We start from the raw sequence: 20,439 nt of genomic DNA on the forward strand, positions 1-20,439 counted from the left end.
GGAATTGTATTTCAACCCAGAACAAGAAATGTGCTTGAACGGACACTAAATAACTCGCCCAGCTACAGCACTAAGGACAGATTTAGCTGGATATAAATTTGAGGCCTAGTATTTAGGCGCTGGGTGACAGGTATGGGTTTAGTGACAGAATTAGACTTGGAAATGCACAGTAGCGGGTGTGTGAAGTTATTCTGAATGTCCCTATGTGCACCTTCAATATGATCTACCCTTTTAGGGATAGATTTCAAATAGCTCTGATATAGCAGAAACCACTAAATTATGAAATTGCTAAATTGGGAATTGTATTTCAACCCAGAACAAGAAATGTGCTTGAACGGACACTAAATAACTCGCCCAGCTACAGCACTAAGGACAGATTTAGCTGGATATAAATTTGAGGCCTAGTATTTAGGCGCTGGGTGACAGGTATGGGTTTAGTGACAGAATTAGACTTGGAAATGCACAGTAGCGGGTGTGTGAAGTTATTCTGAATGACCCTATGTGCACCTTGAATATTATATACCCTTTTAGGGATAGATTTCAAATAGCTCTGATACAGCAGAAACCACCAAATTTTTAAATTGCTAAATTGGGAATTGTATTTCAACCCAGAACAAAAAATGTGCTTTGACGGACACTAAATAACTTTCCCAGCCACAACAGGACAGCGGTAACGAGAGATTTAGCGGGATATAAATTTGAGGCCTAGTATTTAGGCGCTGGGTGACCGGTATGGATTTAGTGACAGAATTAGACTGGGATATGGCCAAAAAATAACCACACTATTGCTGGTTAAATGCACTTGGTGATGGGCGCAGCTTGCCCCTGATGTAGTATATGGCCAAAAAATGAACAGACTATTGCTGGTTAAATGCACTTGGTGTCACAGCTTGACCAACCACACTACTGAGGGTTAAATGCACTTGGTGACGGGCGCAGCTTGCCCCTGATGTAGTATATGGCCAAAAAATGAACAGACTATTGCTGGTTAAATGCACTTGGTGACGGGCGCAGCTTGCCCCTGATTTAGTATATGGCCAAAAAATGAACAGACTATTGCTGGTTAAATGCACTTGGTGTGATAGCTTGACCAACCACACTACTGAGGGTTAAATGCACTTGGTGACGGGCGCAGCCTGCCCCTGATGTAGTATATGGCCAAAAAATAAACAGACTATTGCTGGTTAAATGCACTTGGTGTGACAGCTTCACCCTGATGTAGGCTTTAGCCAAAAAACAAACGCACCATTGAGGGTTAAATGCACTTGGTGACAGGCGCAGCTTGCCCCTGATGTAGTATATGGCCAAAAAATAAACAGACTATTGCTGGTTAAATGCACTTGGTGTGACAGCTTCACCCTGATGTAGGCTTTAGCCAAAAAACAACCACACCATTGAGGGTTAAATGCACTTGGTCGCAGCTTGTGCTGGCGCACCACAAGACACAAAATGGCCGCCGATCACCCCAGAAAAATGTGACTGACAAACGGTCTGGGCAGCCTAAAAACAGTGAGCAATTGAGGATCAGCAGCTCAATGATCCACAGCTGCAGATCGATCAGTTAAACAAGTCCTTTGGAGGAGTTAATCTGCCTAATCTCGCCCTACTGTCGCAGCCGCAACCTCTCCCTACGCTAATCAGAGCAGAGTGACGGGCGGCGCTATGTGACTCCAGCTTAAATAGAGGCTGGGTCACATGGTGCTCTGGCCAATCACAGCCATGCCAATAGTAGGCATGGCTGTGATGGCCTCTTGGGGCAAGTAGTATGACGCTTGTTGATTGGCTGCTTTGCAGCCTTTCAAAAAGCGCCAAGAAAGCGTCACAAAAGCGCGAAGAAAGCGACGAACACCGAACCCGAACCCGGACTTTTACGAAAATGTCCGGGTTCGGGTCCGTGTCACGGACACCCCAAAATTCGGTACGAACCCGAACTATACAGTTCGAGTTCGCTCATCCCTACAACCCACCCGCCTAGCTCTATACTGTCCCTACAGTTTGTTTGCAGAGCAGAAGCATGCTCTACAGCGCAGCAGTGCAGGGGTTCACCAGGGGTTGCAGGGGATAACCAGCGGGGCTAACTGCAAGGGTTAACCAGGGGAATGGGGGTGTGGCAGGGGTTAACCAGGGGTGGTACACAGTATTCAGGGGGTACCTCAGAGTAAGGGTTAAATCAGGGGCACAGGAGGGGTTGAGGCACAGCAGGATAGGGGTCAGGGATATGCCAGGGGTTAAGGGGTACTGGCAGGGAAGGGGTTATGTGCAGCAGGGCAGTAGGAATGGAGGAGGGTTCGTTGGTTGGATAGGGTTAAGGGAGGGGGGGGTGATACTTAATGTTTATGCTCGTATGTCCAGGGTGATTCTACGCTCCTCCTGAGCGCCGATCGCGCTTTCTCCTCATGGTGGGGTAGGGGCGGCAGAGGTCCGGTCAGGCTGTCCTCAGCGCAGGATGCGCTCACAAGGTGGGGGGGTCCCGATGCCCTGAGCGCCGATGCGCTCTCCAGTGGGGGCCCGATCCTAACTCAACTTGAGCGCAGGACGCGCTCTCCTCATGTCCTGGCCCAGACCCTAACTAACCTATTGAGTGCCGGGCCGCCGGATATTTAAACCCGGCCGCCCGCACTCCCGCGCTGCGCCGCCCACCAAGGGGCGCGCGCGCGCGCCCTCATCATCCACGTGGGCCGGCGCAGTGATATGACGTCACTGCGCCGGCCCGCACATCGGGGACGCGCTGCAGACAGGCGGGAGATCCTTTGATCTCCCGCCTGTAGCTCTCAGCATTCCGGACATCGCAATGGTAATTGCGATGCCGGAATGCACATAATAGAGGGAGCGGAGGTGTCTCCTCTCTCTCTATCATGTTCAATTATCTCCAGCAGGGCTGCAGATAATTAGAACAAAAGGATTCAAATTCATTAGAATTTGAATCCTTTTGAGGTCACCAGAATGACCGGACCTTATCCGGTCATCCTGGCGCCTTTACTCAGAATACATCAATGTGAATGCTTGGGCCACATTCACATTGATGCATCTGGGTCCATGTAGGGGGGGGGGTTATATGATATACATGAGTATGGATGCTTGGGGCACATCCATACACATGTATATACATTAATAAGGGGGCACAGATTATATAAGGGGGCACAAGGCCCCTACATACACTATAAGGGGGCACAAGGCCCCTACATTCATTATAAGGGGGCACAAGGCCCCTACATACATTATAAGGGGGCACATATTTCCCACAGGGGCCACCATGAGCCCCTGGGGATCACCATGGGCAGACGTGCGCAGATGCTGGGCACATCTGCGCACATCATCCCATGGTGCGTTGGTTAATGTATGCATATATACCATACATGCCCGCACGGGTTTGCGGGCATGCATGGACATATATGCATCCGTCTCAACCCTTCCTCAACACTCTACATGCCTGGTTCCCACCGTGAAGCATGGAGGAGGAGGTGTGATGGTGTGGGGGTGCTTTGCTGGTGACACTGTTGAGGATTTATTCAAAATTGAAGGCATACTGAACCAGCATGGCTACCACAGCATCTTGCAGCATGCTATTCCATCCGGTTTGCGTTTAGTTGGACCATCATTTATTTTTCAACAGGACAATGACCCCAAACACACCTCCAGGCTGTGTAAGGGCTATTTGACCATGAAGGAGAGTGATGGGGTGCTGCGCCAGATGACCTGGCCTCCACAGTCACCAGACCTGAACCCAATCAAGATGGTTTGGGGTGAGCTGGACCGCAGAGTGAAGGCAAAAGGGCCAACAAGTGCTAAGCATCTCTGAGAACTCCTTCAAGACTGTTGGAAGACCATTTCAGGTGTCTACCTCTTGAAGCTCATCAAGAGAATGCCAAGAGTGTGCAAAGCAGTAATCAAAGCAAAAGGTGGCTACTTTGAAGAACCTAGAATATGACATATTTTCAGTTGTTTCACACTTTTTTGTTATGTATATAATTCCACATGTGTTAATTTATAGTTTTGATGCCTTCAGTGTGAATCTACAATTTTCATAGTCATGAAAATAAAGATAACTCTTTGAATGAGAAAGTGTGTCCAAACTATTGGTCTGTACTGTATGTATAAGCTAACTAACTAATGTAATGACACAGGAAAGCACAGAGCACAGCAATGACACTGCTCTCTCTCTCTCAGATCTGCAAAATACTGCATACAAAGGCTGCTGGGGAGGTTCTTATATAGTAAGGGGGAGGCAACTTTCCAATTGGTTGCTAGGGATGTTGCTAAACGCTGACAAAGATATTTCACACTATTATATATAGCATCAGTACTGTTTGCCAGTGTTATCTGGGTATTGTATATCACTATACAGCAATGCTTACAATTGTTATTTGACACTACTGAAGTGAAATTCTGTTAGGAAATTGTGACACTACTTTTGTTTGGGCATTATATGGCACTTATAGTCAAGTTACGTCATTCTGATCTACAGCTAATATCCAGAGTAACCTCCATGTGCAGCACGGACAGCAGCTAGACAGATCGGGGGGACGGACTCCATAAGGTCCTGGTAGGTTGTCACAGGTATCTGGCGCCATGTTGACTGCAGCGCATCCCACAGCTGCTGGAGAGGGTGTGGGGGGGATCCATAGAGTGAGCATGACTAGTGGTCCCACAGATGCTCAATTGGGTTCAAGTCTGGGGAATTAGGGGTCAGGGTAGTGCTTGGAACCAATGTCGGACATTTCTAGTTGTGTGACATGTCTCATTGTCTTGCTGGAAGATCCCATGCACAACAGGGAAGACAATCAGCATGTATGGGTGTACTTGATCTGGAAGTAAGGATTCATACCCAAATCAGTTGAGAGTGCCTTCCACATAGATAGGTGAACTCATGCCACCACCAGCTTGAGTTGTTCCAGCAATGGTTGCAGGGTGTTTATGTCCCTGATATCTCTCCCTTGATACGTCAATGTCCATCCGTAAAACATGTGACTCATCGGGGAAGGCATTGGTCCAATTCCAATACTCCTGAAGACTTTTCTTTTTTCTGCCGATGCAACTTCGTTGGCTAAGGTTCAGTGGCCATCTGTCTGCTTTGGAGCCGCATATGCAGTAAGGTTCTCTGAATTGTTGTTTTAGACACACGTCTTTGTAGCCGACGTTCACCTCTCACACCAGTGGTGCTCCGTTGTATCCCTGTTTCTTAATCACAATGGTGTCGTTTGTCCTCTCACCATACACTTTCACCACAGCAGCACAAGAACGGTTCTGTGCAGTTTGAGAAATACTGCTATCCTTGCCCCGAAAGCCAATAATCATCTCTTTTGGCAACTCTGATAAATCGCTCGAGGGATATATGTGCAGACAGCCTATCAAATACCTTATAGACCTACTAAGCCAGCTCACCACATGTGACGTCCTTCGTTAGCTACACGTTGCCGATGTCAAAAGTAGGAAATAGTCACTATATAGCAGTAGATATTTCATGGCATTGTAATTTCTTACAATGTAGAGGTAATGCATAGGGTTGAGCGAAAATGAACTTCAAAGTCCGGGTTCGTACCGAACTTTGCGAGTTTGAGTACCCATACCTGGACTTTTTCACTGAAGTTCAGGTTCGAGTGATTTTATTATTTTCTGTTATAACATGGTTATAACGGAAAATAACGGAAAATAGTAGCATTCTTAACATAGAATGCTAAATAAAATGGCCATTGACGGGTTAAAAATAATTTAAAAAAACTCACCTCATCCACTTGATCGCGCATCCGGTATCCTCTTCTTTCTTCAGGACCTGAAAAAGGACCTGCGATGACATCACCGCGCTCACCATGTGATGAGCGGTGTGACGTCATGGCAGGTCCTTTTGCAGATCCTGATGAAAGAATAGGATACCAGCTGCGCGATTAAGTGGATGAGGTGAGTTTTTTTAAAATTATTTTTAACCCCTCAATGGCCATTTTATTTAGCATTCTATCTTAAGAATGCTATTATTTTCCGTTATAAACATGTTATAAAGGAAAATAATAAAGTGAAGTTCGGGTTCGCATTGACTTTAATGGGGTCCGGGTTTGGGTTCGGTGTTCGGGTCAAGTTCGGGCCCCGAACCCAATCTTTGACCTGAAGTTAGGGCGAACCCGAATTTCACCGGGTTCGCTCATCCCTAGTAATGTTATTTGGCATTATATAATGGTGTTATGCCATAGTATCACGTCATTGTATGATTTTCTTCAAGTTCTAATCTTGATTGTCTTCCTAAAATGTTTGGCACATATTTTTCTGCAATATTGAATTCTATTCACTTTCCTTCCTTCTACGTGTCTTCAGAACAGCTGATAACCCCTGATGTCCTCTACAAGGCATTACAAATGTAGATCCAACCAGAACTTACTGCAGTTGTCTACTCTGACATGTTGTATGTCACATTTGTAGGTGAACACGTTTCAGGCTGTCCTGAGCTCTGATGAAACCATGACCTTTGTCATGTACAACTATGCTGAGATCGAGTGGACAACAGGGACTAATCAAGGTGGAAACTCCGAAGGACTTAGCGATGGTGATGGCAGTATTCCAGCTTTGGTATGTGCAAAAGTTAAACAGTTCTTTTATATTCCATAGTTTTAAATCCTCATCTATTCTACAACTCAAGAATGCAACAAGCAATAGCTACGAAAAGCCAAATAAATATGTAGTCCGTACTGAAACAATATATAAAGAAAACTATTAAAATTTCTCATAGTTGTCTACCATGCAGAAAATCTAAATGCCTTACACCCCTGACTCGTAACAGTGCATACAGATAAGGTAATTGTAACGTAATAATGGTCATGAGTAACATCAAAACTGGTCTGGTCTGGTGAATAATGCATGTTAATAAGGCAAAGTAAACATTATAAACATTGTGAGGCAGTGACAGGCCTCATATATGAAGCATAGGCGTGTGCAGCCTATTGCATTAGGGTGTGCACCCTAAAGCTCAAACACACACACCGCGCGCGTGTATGCATGTGTATATATATATATATATATATATATATATATATAGCCTTTATGCCATTAGCCTCCATTATCAGCCCTTATGCCTCATTAGCCCCCATTAAGCCTCATTAGCTCTCATCATCAGCCCTTATACCTCATTAGCCCCCATCATCAGCCCTTATGCCTCATTAGCCCCATCAACAGTCCTTAAGCCTCATTAGCCCCCATTATCAGCCATTATGCCTCATTAACCCCCATTATGCCTCTCATTAGCCCCCATTATGCCTCAATAGCCCCCATTATGCCTCATTAGCCCCCATTAGGCCTCAATAGCCCCCATTATGCCTCATTAGCCCCCATTATGCCTCATTAGACCCCGTTATGCCTCTTATTAGCCCCCATATGCCTCATTAGACCCATATGCCTCATAAGCCCCCATTATGCCTCTCATTAGCCACCATTATGCCCCCAGCAGCCTCATTTTCGCCTGCGATCCTCTTCCTCCTGCTGTCAGCTGTGCTCTGACCTGGCGTGCACAGCGTGACCTCACAAAGCGCCTCACGCTGTGCGTAGCCCTGCACAGCCGACAGCCAAGGACCAGGAAGCAGTAAGTACATAGCGTTCACCGCTTCCTGGTCCTCTGGTACTAATGAGCACTTCCAAAATAGAAGCGCTTCATTAGTATATGCCGGCCAGCAGGCTTGATTAGTGTTTGCCAAGGCACACCCGGCACACCCCATGCGCACGCCTTTGATATGAAGGAAGGTATGTGTCACCTAGAATAGTGCGGGAAACCTATAAGAGGAGATGCATATGAGGCTTTGCTGTGGTTCACCTTAGACGTGCCACCAAGGTGCCCGATAGTTTTGATCGAGCACCATAGTGCTTGGGTGCTCTGGCCAAACACATCGGGATGCTCGGGTGCTCTACCAAACACCCGAGTAGAATAGAAGTCAATGGGAGAACCCAAGCATTAAACCAGGCACCCCCTGCTCTGAAGAGGGGAGGGTGTCTGGTTCATAGGAAACTGATGGAAGGTCAGAAACTGATGGAAACACCACCGAAATGGTTCAGGAACAGCATGGGGAGGATGTCTGGATGCATCTTAGACTCCCAGGTCGCTGCTGGGAACGATGTTGTCCGAGTAGTACGCCACTTTTACAGACTGACAATAATATGCACCAAACCGAAGATAAAATCGATTTTAGAGAAAAAACTGTTAGGAAACATTCTTTCCTGTATATTTACTTGTATATAACGTACAAGTGCTGCCAAAAATTACAAGGAAGAGGCACTCCGATACAGCCTGTATATCACATAAAGGAGGGCCTCATTCACATTGTGGTACAATTGTTCATGTAGTTGGATTCCTGCACTGATAAACCGTATGCACTATGTGAAAGGGCTGCCAAAAATTACAAGGAACCGGAACTCCAATACACCCTTTGTTACACATAAAGGAGGGCATCATACACAACCTTGAAAAATTATGATTGATGGCCTGCTGGTGACCCTCAAAAACATTTGGAGCAAGGGCCTGCTTATCTGACCATCTACAACATTATGGGCGAGGGCCTGCTGCCGCTTTGGTGACTCTTGATAACCTGGGGCCAATCGCACGTCCCTGTGGCGGCGACGATCCATTCGGATGTCTGCCCTGCTGGTGAGCTGACCCTGTAAAACATTGTAGGTGAGGGCCTGCTGGTGAGCTGACCCTGTAAAACATTATATACGAGGGCCTGCTGGTGAGCTGACCCTCTAAAAAATTATATGCGAGGGCCTGCTGGTGACCTGACCCTGTAAAACATTGTAGGTGAGGTCCTGCTGGTGAGCTGACCCTCTAAAAAATTATATGCGAGGGCCTTCAGGTGAGCTGACCCTGTAAAAGATTGTAGGTGAAGGCCTGCTGGTGAGCTGACCCTGTTAAAAATTATATGCGAGGGCCTGCTGGTGAAATGACCCTGTAAAACATTATATACGAGGGCCTGCTGGTGAGCTGATGAGCTGATCTTGTGAAACATTGTATGCGAGGGCCTGCTGGTGAGATGACCCTCTAAAAAACCTATATGCAACGGTCTGCTGGTGAGCTGACCTTCTTAAAAATTATATACAAGGGCATGCAGCTGAGCTGACCCTGTAAAACATATGCGAGGTCATTATATGTGACGAATAAGCAAGAGTCAACCTGTCAGCATTTTCATTTGATAGGCGGATAGGCTTATCTGACATGCTCAGACAAGATTTGTAACAGGGTTGATGTTCCTGGAGGGATACACCAAATGGAAAAGGACTTAGGAAAACTAGAGGAATGGTCAAAAATCTGGCAACTAAAATTTAATGTTGATAAGTGCAAGATAATGCACCTGGGGCGTAAAAACCCAAAAGCAGAATATAAAATCAGTGATACAGTCCTAACCTCAGTATCTGAGGAAAGGGATTTAGGGGTCATTATTTCAGAAGACTTAAAGGTAGGCAGACAATGTCATAGAGCAGCAGGAAATGCTAGCAGAATGCTTGGGTGTATAGGGGGAGGAATTACCAGTAGAAAGAGGGAGGTGCTCATGCCGCTCTACAGAGCACTAGTGAGACCTCATTTGGAGTATTGTGCGCAGTACTGGAGACCATATCTCCAGAAGGATATTGATACTTTGGAGAGAGTTCAGAGAAGAGCTACTAAACTGGTACATGGATTGCAGGATAAAACTTACCAGGAAAGATTAAAGGACCTTAACATGTATAGCTTTGAAGAAAGACGAGACAGAGGGATATGATAGAAACTGCTAAATACATAAAGGGAATCAACAAGGTAAAAGAGGAGAGAATATTTAAAAGAAGAAAAACTGCTACAAGAGGACATAGTTTTAAATAAGAGGGGCAAAGGTTTAAAAGTAATATCAGGAAGTATTACTTTACTGAGAGAGTAGTGGATGCATGGAATAGCCTTCCTGCAGATGTGGTAGCTGCAAATACAGTGGAGGAGTTTAAGCATGCATGGGATAGGCATAAGGCCATCCTTCATATAAGATAGGGCCAGGGGCTATCCATAGTATTTAGTATATTGGGCAGACTAGATGGGCCAAATGGTTCTTATCTGCCGACACATTCTATGTTTCTATGTTACATCCTATGTTGAGTGGCGACAGCCACAACTCAGTCTGGTCTCTTATCCCCTGCCACAGCTCTGCGGCGGTGTGCTGTTTGTCCCCTAAGCATATAAGCTTTAGCACGGCCTGTTGCCGCTTCCCCACTGCAGTCCTGCACTGCTTCCAGCAACCAACTGATGACTGACTGGTGCTGCATGTGGATAATTCGGAGGTGGAAGTGGAGGAGGAGGCGGAGGAGAAGAAGTGGGGGTTGGAGCCACTAACGTAGGTGGTGGCGGAAACCCTGATCGAATTAGGGCCCGCAATCCTTGGCGTCGGTAGCACCTATGCCATCCCAGGGTACGAGTTGTTCCCGGCCACCCCAACATTCACCCAGTGTGCCGTCAGGGAAATGCAGCATCCCTGGCCGAATGCACTTGTCCATGAGTCTGTGGTTAAGTGGATCTTCACAGTAACTGCGTTGGTCAGGCCACGTGTGACGTTACGGGACACATGTTGGTGTAAGGTGGGCATGGCACACCTTAAAAAAATAGTGGCTGCTGGGGACTGCGTAATGCGGGACAGCCACCGACGTCAGGCTGCGGAAGGCCTCAGTGTCCACAAGCCTAAATGTCAACATTTCCAGGGCCAGTAATTTGAAAAGCTGCGCATTTAGTTCTATGGCCTGTGGGTGGGTGGCTAGGTATTTTTACTTGCGTTCAAATGCCTAGGGTATCGACATCTGTTCACTGCGCTGGGACATGGAAGTGCATGTGGTCGCTTATAGTGCTTGCGAAGGTCCAGGTGCAGGGCGGGAGGTATCCGGGTCTGTGTCTTGGACAGGGGATTGGCCAGCACGTAACATAGGGGAAGAGAAGGCAGTGGTGTGACCCTCAGACACAAATTGAGAACCCAGGCATTCGGCCCACCTATTACGGTGCTTTTGATGCCATGTGGCAGATCATGCTGGTGGTGGTGAGGTTTCTAGTGTTAACTCCTCTGCTTATTTTTGTATGGCACAGGTTGCAAATTACAATTCTTTTGTCGTCCGCACTTTCCTCAAAAAAGCGCCAGACGGTGAAACACCTACCCCTTGGCAAGGGAGATTGCTGCAAAGGTGTACTCCGGGGAACAGTTGCGGGCCTGTTTGGTGTTGCCGGCCATCTCCCTTTTGCCACCCCACTGCCGTTTCCAGCCTGTTGCAGTGCAGCAGATCCTTCCACCTCTGTACTGCTGTCCTCGCTCGGCTTCCCACCTTCCCAGGTTGGGTCAGTGACTTCATCGTCCACTACCTCCTCTTCCACTTCCTCACTCTGCTTATCCTCCTGACTTGTTGACCTAACAACAACCTCAGTGATTGACAACTGTGTCTCATCCTCTTCATCCACCTCGTTAAACAGTAATTGCTGTTCCCCACCATCATCTTCTTGTGATTGTGGATGCTTAAGAGTTTGGGAATCAGAGCACAAGATCTCCCCATGTCCCTTTTCAAGCGTGCTTGACGAGAGGGCTAAATCAAGGAATGGCGCTGAAAAGAGCTCCTCGGAATATCAGAGTGTGGGATCACTTGTTTGCCAAGACTCTCCATGGTGGGAAGATCAGGGTGAGGATTGGGTTGAGCAGACTCTTTGCTACTGAAACTGGACTTGGTGGAAGACAGGGTGGTCTGACTTCAAGAGTGGTGTCTGCGCTGCCCTGCAAACTGGGACATGAAGCTAGGTATCGCGGATGATTGTTTTTCTTGTGCTCTGGCAGCAGACACAGTTTCACCGCGCCCAGGGCCCCGGCCTCTGCGTGCACCATCAGCATCACGGCTATTGGCCCGTCCCTTACTGCTCTCCTTCTTCATATTAAATGTTATATATGATTGAAAGTATGTCACACATACAGTAGAGCAGGATTTGGAAGTGTATGCGCAAACAAATTTAAAAAGGTATTTGGGATGTGGAAACGTCACACAGGAGATATCCCGCAGATAATGTCAATGCCGTCACCAGCGGCTAATGAAAAATTACAGGGAATGTCACAGGTATTTGGGATGAGGAAATGTTATACAGGAGAGGTACCACCGGTAATGTCACTGTACGCAGCGTCTACGCAAAAAAGTACACTGTATGCCACAGATACATTTTTTAAGCGCACACGTTACACTGCAGATGTGGCCCTGGTAATGTCACTGTCAGAAGCGGACACCGTCTGTTGAAAAAGTACACTGGATGTCACAGATTTTTTGAGGATGCGCACACTTTACACTGGAGATGTGGCGCAGATAATGTCGCTGTCTGCAGCGGCCTAACTATTGTACGCTATTTAGCGCAGGATGCGCTAAAGATAGATTTTGCTGCCACACATAATAGTCCATAGAAGGAATTTTGGGTCTGTTAAGCCTTAACTATTTAGCGCAGTTTGCGCTAAAAAAAAAAGATATTGCTGCTGCCACACAACAATAGCCCTTAAAAGGACTTTTGGGTCTCTGAAAAGTTTTTCTAATAAAATTTATCCTATTTCACTCCCTACACTGTCTGTCCCTTCCTCAGCACAGCTCTCCCTGACTAAGAATGAGCCGAACATGCATCATCGGGTGCTATCATCGGCTAGCCCATCACAGTAATGCCAGCAGCCAACATGCTACGGCAATACAGTGAGGGCAGTACTCACCTGCGCGTTTATTGGCTGCGTAGCAGGCAAGAAACGTGCGGGCCGAGACTTAAGCACTGCACTCGAGCACATGTGGTATTCGGTCGAATACCGCCATGTGCCGAGCATCTAGATGCTCGAGCCGAACAGGTGTTCGACGGAGCATGCTCGATCATTATTAGTGCCCAGCCTTGGTGGAGTGAAAGCCAGCACCTAGTGTGTCCGCTGTTGGTACCTAGTATAGCTGGTATCAGCTAATCCCGGCCTGGCTTTCATTGGGAATAAGCAAAGAGCTGGGTGGGTGCTTATTCCCCACGATCCACTACAGGTTTCACAGGTGGCCCATGTCCACGATTGTGATTTAAAAAGTCAGCAGCATGAAGCAGGGTGTGTCTGTATGAGAGAGAGGCTTACAGATCACAGGGCACAAGACATGTGTAAAGCAACACGGGCCTGTATCATGTTTGTTTGTGTGTTATGGACTGACTACCTGACCCGGCTGCGATCTGGCTGTACTAAGCTATAAATTGGCTGGAATAATAAATAAATAAAACGTATTGAAGTGACTTTGTTGTGTCCCTGACTTTCTTCAACACTGGTCATAGCAGCTGACGGCTCTACAACATGGTAAGTCACACATCACCTGTTTAAATTTCACATACTGCAGACAACCATGAGCAATTCATTTAAATTTTTTTTTTTTTATGTATAGTGTTTCAATTAAAACTTCATAGTAATTTTTGTAAAACTTTTTGGTGGCTTATTTGGCTTTTCTAGCTTTTGTAGGCAGGGGCGGACTGGCAGCTTAAAGTGACCCTGGACATAAACTAAGTGGCCCTATGTTGTAAGCAGGTCCAAATTGACAGAAGGCGAAGCAACACAAGTAGGAAGCATCAGCAATACAATAGTGCAAAATACCGTCCCATCAGAACTATATACCATTGTGTAGCACAATATATTGCCACTAAACCTGTCCCTCTGTGGTGGCCATCAATAGAGGCCATTTCCTGGCTTAGGAGGTAAGATGCGGGCCATAGCAGATGAATTCAGGAGGGCATGTGCAGTCAGGTACATGGATACCTAATTCTCATAACATGGGCCCTCTGGGAAATTTCCCTGTAAGGTCTATGGGCAATCCACCCCTGATTGTAGGACATATGTGTAAATTAACCTCATGGGTATGTTTTGATCCATTGGTAAACAGTATAATAGAGATTAATTAATTGATTCTAAATTAATTGGATTTGTTTAGAATTTCACATAAATTGGCAAAGTTTTTGAGTTTCATTTCCTGGTAAGTGGGGGAGGGGGGGGGGGGGTGCCTGGGGGAAGGAGGACTTGTCCTGAACAACAAGGCATTCTATAGTGTTCTTAGCAGAAGTACCTGCCAGAATTCCGTTATAACTGAATATAAGGCCTCATGCACACGACCGTTCCGTTTTTGGCGGTCCGCCCGAGTGCCTTCCGCAATTTGTGGAACGGAACAGACGGCCCATTGTAGAAATGCCTATTCTTGTCTGCAAAACAGACAAGAATAGGACATGTTATATTTTTTTTGCGGAGCCACGGAACGGAGCAATGGATGCGGACAGCACACAGAGTGCTGTCCGCATGTTTTGCGGCTCCATTGAAGTGAATGGGTCTGCATCCAAGCCACAAAAACTGCAGCTCGGATGCAGACTAAAACAACGGTCGTGTGCATGAGGCCCAAGGCTCACTTTTTGTGGGCCACCCTGTAGTATATATTTTCATGTGTTTATTAGGTATGGAGAACCTCTTACCCGTCTTTTTTCCATTTTCTAACTGGGTAGCATTACACACCTCTTATAATGATCTCAATACTTAGACAGGGGCTTCTGGGTTACTTTGTACCAATGAATTCCTGAAGAACGATTTGCAGGTTTGGTGGAGAAGCTGTGTAATATTGTATTACCAGATCCCCCTAATCTTTGCATGTTGTCTATGTTTTAATATAATTTTAGGAATTTATATCCTACTAGGGGTGATTATAGCAAAAAAGAATCACCACAATGAAGCCCATTGTTTAAAAGAAGTTTGAAGAGCTGAACTTGCCTTTGGTTGATCTAAAATACGCTAAGAAGATCATGAGTTTCTCCAAAATCATCTCAGCTGCAACTATAGGGTAGAAGAGTGCAACTAGACGGGCCAGCTTACTGTACACATGATCTTGCCATGTGGAGCCAGCCACTTTATCTAGTCTCACCCAAAGGGTTTGTAGGTTGGTTGAAACGCTAGACAAACCTTGCAAGTCATTGGGATTTTCTAGGATTAGGAAAACATGGGTACTTTCTTCCAAAATATAGCCAAAACTGTCCCCATTGTGGCATTGTGGCTTCACCCAATTCACTTCAATTAAAGATGAGCTTCAGTACCAGACACACCCCATACGAGATATGGGTGCTCCTGTTTTTGGAAAATGGTGACCATGTTTTGTAACCCTATTTAGGAACTTTATTGTTTTATGTAGTAGATATGCGAAGATGCAGAAATGATTAAAAATCTGATGTTTCATAGGCTGGAGGTAATAATGGTGCAACAATCAGTTACTTCGAGATACCTGGGTCCTTAACATCCGCTATAATTAATATAACCACCACCAGTAATGTTGAAGTTCCTGGACGATGGGTATTCAGAGTAGACGAGTCAAAAGTCATCTCTCCCAATGTAATCAGCAGTAAGTATACCTTTAGCGTTTATTAAGTAGTTTGGATGGGTTTCAAATGAATTGCATCTTTTCATGTGAAAATGATAAAAAAAAGTCAATCGCTGTACCATACACTTACACAATACATACAAAGACAACACATTTCGTCATTTTCTACTCTTTCAAGATTTTCGTCGCCTTTCGATATTGAGTTTTTCCTGCCTACTTTTAAAGGTTGTGAAAAACTTTGTCTCATTTCATCAATGCTTCTATCCTATGATGCCATTGAGAAGAGCAAACAGGAAAAAGGCATGTTCCCGGATCTTACAGACCATGTGCCTAGCGCTTATTGGAATCGCCAACATATTTCATCTTCCATCATAAAGACATCTGTATTTTAATTATTGAGATGCACAAATAGTTTTATGTTAAGAAGATGTGTTCTTCAAATGTAGATTGTCCCAGACAAGGACAAAGTCTTATTGGTAAGTATGAGGATGTTCCTCAGAACTAGTGATGAGCGAAGTTCTGAGAAATTCGATTTGGCTGCTCTTTGCTAAAATTGCTACAAAAAGCTTTTAATAAAAGCTATAACCTATAAATCAAAATTAAACGCTTGTCTCCACAAGTGGAATAAAATTGTCTGTTACATCCATATAAAACTATGGTAAGTTTTCATTAATGGAATTGGCACGAGGAAAATAATGTACAAGCATGTATAAGAACTGCCACATTTTGGGAGATGTCCCTCTATGCCGTTATTGACCTCCAAAGCTAAAGTTAACCAACCTTCATATCCTTGGATGATCCACTGGAATAAGACTCTAAAGGACAATGAATATATCATCCTGGTAAAACAGACCAACTTACATGTCCTCAAAGGTAAGTCTGACTGCTACCATTTATTATAATTTTGAATGTGTGACCATCTTTGATGTACAGTCAGTAATTTGTATTTTTTTGTATCCATTTTTTATCTATTTAGCCTCCCATATTGTTGGTTCCACCATGGAGCAGGGTTAAGCTCCACCAATATTTTTCAACAGATGCAGGAAGGACCTTGTCGTGGTTCTGTTGCTCACAACCTGTGGTCATCACTGTATATGCTTAGTAGATATGCCCCCTTCACAGTAGACATGCCCAGATATGTGCCCCCTCACAGTAGATATGCCAAGATATGAGCCCCTTCAAAGTAGATATGCCAAGATATGTGCCCCCTCACAGTATATATGTCAAGATGTGCGCCCCCTTCACAGTAGATATGCCAAGATATGTGCCCCCCTCACAGTAGATATGCCCAGATATGTACCATCTTCACAGAAGTTATGCCAAGATTAGGGAAACAGCCCATTGTTTTCATCAATATCCTAAATATTCCTGAACTCAATGCTCACTGGGGGATGAACAAGGGGCTCAACTTTGATACCTGCCCAGGGTTCCAATTTATCTAAAACCAACCTACATAGCTTGAGTAGATGAGGGCTTCAGTATGTAAGTAAATCATGTGATCACTGCCATCTTGGAGCTATGAACATCATGGCCGCCATATCCATTGCTTACACAAGGGACCCATGGGCAAAAGAAGGCTTCATATGTCAGCACACAACAGATTAGGTCATTTCTGAAATTCCATCAACAGGGGGTCAATGCCTTTAAACGAGTTGTCTGATCAGATCGCAATAGCTCCTGCCCCTGACATGCCCATCTTATGTTGCCATTCGTAGCCGCAACCAGCCAGGCTCAAGTCTGCCAGAGTGGGAGCCATTCATACAGACTCTGTGTCTGTTCTGGCTTATACAGGAGAAGCTCAAGCAGGGGACCTCCCTTTATAATGTGGATTATTAAGGTATTTGGGTGGGAGAGGTCTTCATGAGATAACCTATTTAATTGCTAAGAGTCTACATTTCCCCAATTTGTTCTCCTTTACATTGCAGTGAAAACCACTGGTTGTGCTAACGCTTCCTTGATTGGGTTGCATAGGGGTCTTTGGGACCTTGCAGCACCGAGGCTCTTGCCTTTAATCTGAATTGGGCACAGATCAGTGTTTAGACTGAATTTCTATACTTACCAACCAGCCACCAGTTTTTCTGACAGTAGCAAAGTGTTACTATAAGGCCTCATGCACACGGACGTTCCCCTGCCGTGGTCGTATTGCGGCCCGCAAACAAAGGGTCCACATAATGCGGGCACCACGGATGCGGACCCATTCACTGCAAAAATATAGAACATGATCTATTTTTTAGCGGTGGGGATGGATCACAGACCCATTTAAGTTGAATTGGTCTCGATCCGTCCCGGCCGCCGCACAGACGTTGCCCGTGCATTGGGGACCGGATGCACGGAACGGACGCACAACGGCCGTGTGCATGAGGCCTAAGGCTTATTTACAGGACGAGCCAGGTTGATAAAGATGGTGCACAGGAACATGGCTCATTACAAGGCAGGACTCTTAGGGCTCTTTCACACGAGCTGATGCCGTGAGGGTAATCCGATGCGTGAAAGAGAGCCAAGCCCCGTTCCGGACAGCAGGGACACGGAGCAGTAACATGATTAATAATGCTCCATGCCTCGCTGTATTCTTTTTACTACAAAATCACAGTGAGATAAAGTTATCACTGTGATTTTGTAGCAAAAAAGTCAAAAAGAGGCACAGAGCATAATTAATCATGTTAATGCTCCGTGTCTCTTCTGTCCGGAACGGGGCTTGGCTCTCTTTCACGCAGTGCATTTCCATGCACGGCATCCACTCGTGTGAAAGAGCCCTTATAGATGTTCTGTAACCAGCCATACATCTGTGTGTCCATCATGAGGTCTGACATTATCCACTAGAGATGAGCGAAAAGATTGTAACCCTCAGATGCCGCGTTCATACATGATCCCGACATCTGAGAGTAAAAACAGTGTGAAATTTGCGGGAAAAATAATAAAATCATACTAACCTCCTCCATTTGCTCCCGAGATTACGTATATTGGTAAATTGAATACTTTTTCAGGGTGCATGCAATTAGCGTAAACACCGTTACGAGCAGAATTAGCATTTTACTAAGAAAGTGTGGAGTAAAATTGTATAAATTAAAGGGACGGTGTCACCTCTACTAATTTTCTATCAATTAAAACCAGATAGTGCCACATATCCTTTTTTTTTATTTTTTATGTGAAAATACTTTCTGATTGTAGATTTGTATCCTGTTTCCTGAATATGACTATGGGTTGGTCATGCTGCCAGAGCTGTTGATAAAATCTTTTAGAGATATAATTTACGGCAGCCACCATGGGCCATAGACACAGTCATCTGGAAGGGACTGATTGACTTCTGTGGGAGAGTTTTCTAGGCATGCTCTGTGACTGTCCAGAGGTCATTGTGCAGACAGGGGGAGTAGATAAGCTGTGACCGCCACCTATTGTGAATAGGGTGGCCACTGGCTTCACCCTAGAAAGCTGAACCTCACTGACCACGCCCACAATGCCCCAAATCACATGAAGTCACACCCCCACCTCCGTGAAGCCACACCCCCACCATGGCCCGGAAAAACACGGTGGAGGAGAGGGTAGAACTTTCAGACCAGAAGGTGAGCTGGGGGCAGCCCGGGGCGCTTCTCCCCCCCTCAGTCAGCCACAGGGAGCCATGTCTGCAGCTCTAGTGACTGACTGGGGGTAAGAGAAGCCTCAGTCAGTTGCTGCAGCTCACTCTCAGACAGCGCAGTGCTGCTGTCTGAGTGTGAGCTACTGAAAGGGTGGACATCCCTTTGTCCGTCCAGGCACTACGCCTGGACGGGAGCCAGAAAACCGGACTGTCCGGCCTAAAACCGGACGTCTGGCCACCCAGCGTGCATTCAGTGTTATCTATTTATAGAGGTAATATCTGTCAATGTAATCCTGCCTGTGATGCTATTAAGACTGTGTGTCTTCCGCTTCCAATCTATATACAGGGCTTTCCTGCTTCCCACGAAGGAACCTGGTATCTGCGGTGGTAATTCATTGCAGCACTTGCAGACAAACCGGCCAGGAGGAATAATAAAGGAACAATCCTGTATTATATAGCTGGCTACTTGGACTGTGCATCGCTTATTGGAAACTTACTACAGCACCCGATTTGTAGGGACCTGGTATCTGCTGTGGTAATCCATTGATAGTGGTTGATTGTTGGTCTATACCTCCGCTACTACGTGGCGTCCAACAGAGCGGTCAGTATCCGACCTTACCTCCCTCCTGTGGATGATTCCGGCCGTGTTAGTTCGCTGTCTGGGTACGATACCCTGCGTGGTCCCGGCGTTATCAGCTCGGCGTCCCACGTGTTCAGGTAAATTTGTTCAGGTAAATTAGGTAAGGTCGGATACTGACCGCTCCGTTGGACGCCACGTATTAGCGGAAGTATAGACCGACAATCAACCACTATCCATTTCTATTATTCGATTTCATCATCCGAAAAAGTCACTTTTCAAACATCTATTCTCTTGAAGTATTTCATATTCAAATTTACACTGTCTACTATAGTTAAAACTGTGGATTTTGTTTGCTAAACATCGAGTGAGAGGACCATCCAAATACCACCCATAGGCTTTAAGAATTGGGACTATAATTTATACCAATGCGAATTTATGTTGGTGTGCGATTTTTAGCCATATGAATATACATTCTTATCTGTGATTTTATGCATACTCTATTAATCATCGTAAGTGTTTTTATCTGCAATTTTATACATATTGTATGAACCATCTCATACGCATTTTACATTTTGCTCTGCAAATAAATTGTATATTCCTTATATACTCACTCATGGTGTAAAAAGGTCGAGTGCCAGTCACTTCATTCTATATTGAATTGGCATGTGTCATCCCTCTGTGAGCTATGGTACTGTTCTTCATCTCCAGACACATTCAAAGCACTTTTCAAAAGCAAGAGGGGGAGGTAAACAACCGATAACATGAGAAGCAGACATTAAAGTTTCTTGGGTCACTTGTACTATCGATTTATGCAAAGATGAGTGAAAAGTTAGTGACCATTTAAATATAGTCGTGACATAGAAAATTATAAATAACCAGCAAAAATCCCCCCCATATTCCTATGGATAATAATGAGCACCAATAAATCTCCCGTCTT

The 20,439-nt window shown here is 45.4% G+C and overlaps 1 protein-coding gene across 1 annotated transcript in view; it reads left to right on the forward strand.

The window, feature by feature from the left end:
- LOC122926309 (alpha-tectorin-like) overlaps nucleotides 1-16,362 on the forward strand; it is a 62,288-nt gene extending 45,926 nt beyond the window's left edge. Inside the window, exons 8-11 of the mRNA XM_044277682.1 lie at nucleotides 6,409-6,555; nucleotides 15,210-15,369; nucleotides 16,114-16,221; nucleotides 16,325-16,362. Of these exons, the coding sequence (XP_044133617.1) occupies nucleotides 6,409-6,555; nucleotides 15,210-15,369; nucleotides 16,114-16,221; nucleotides 16,325-16,362 (453 nt within the window). The remainder of the gene's footprint in view (nucleotides 1-6,408; nucleotides 6,556-15,209; nucleotides 15,370-16,113; nucleotides 16,222-16,324) is intronic.
- The last annotated feature ends 4,077 nt before the right edge of the window (nucleotides 16,363-20,439 follow it).

This window comes from Bufo gargarizans, chromosome 2 (assembly GCF_014858855.1).
Source record: "Bufo gargarizans isolate SCDJY-AF-19 chromosome 2, ASM1485885v1, whole genome shotgun sequence".
NCBI lineage: Eukaryota > Metazoa > Chordata > Amphibia > Anura > Bufonidae > Bufo > Bufo gargarizans.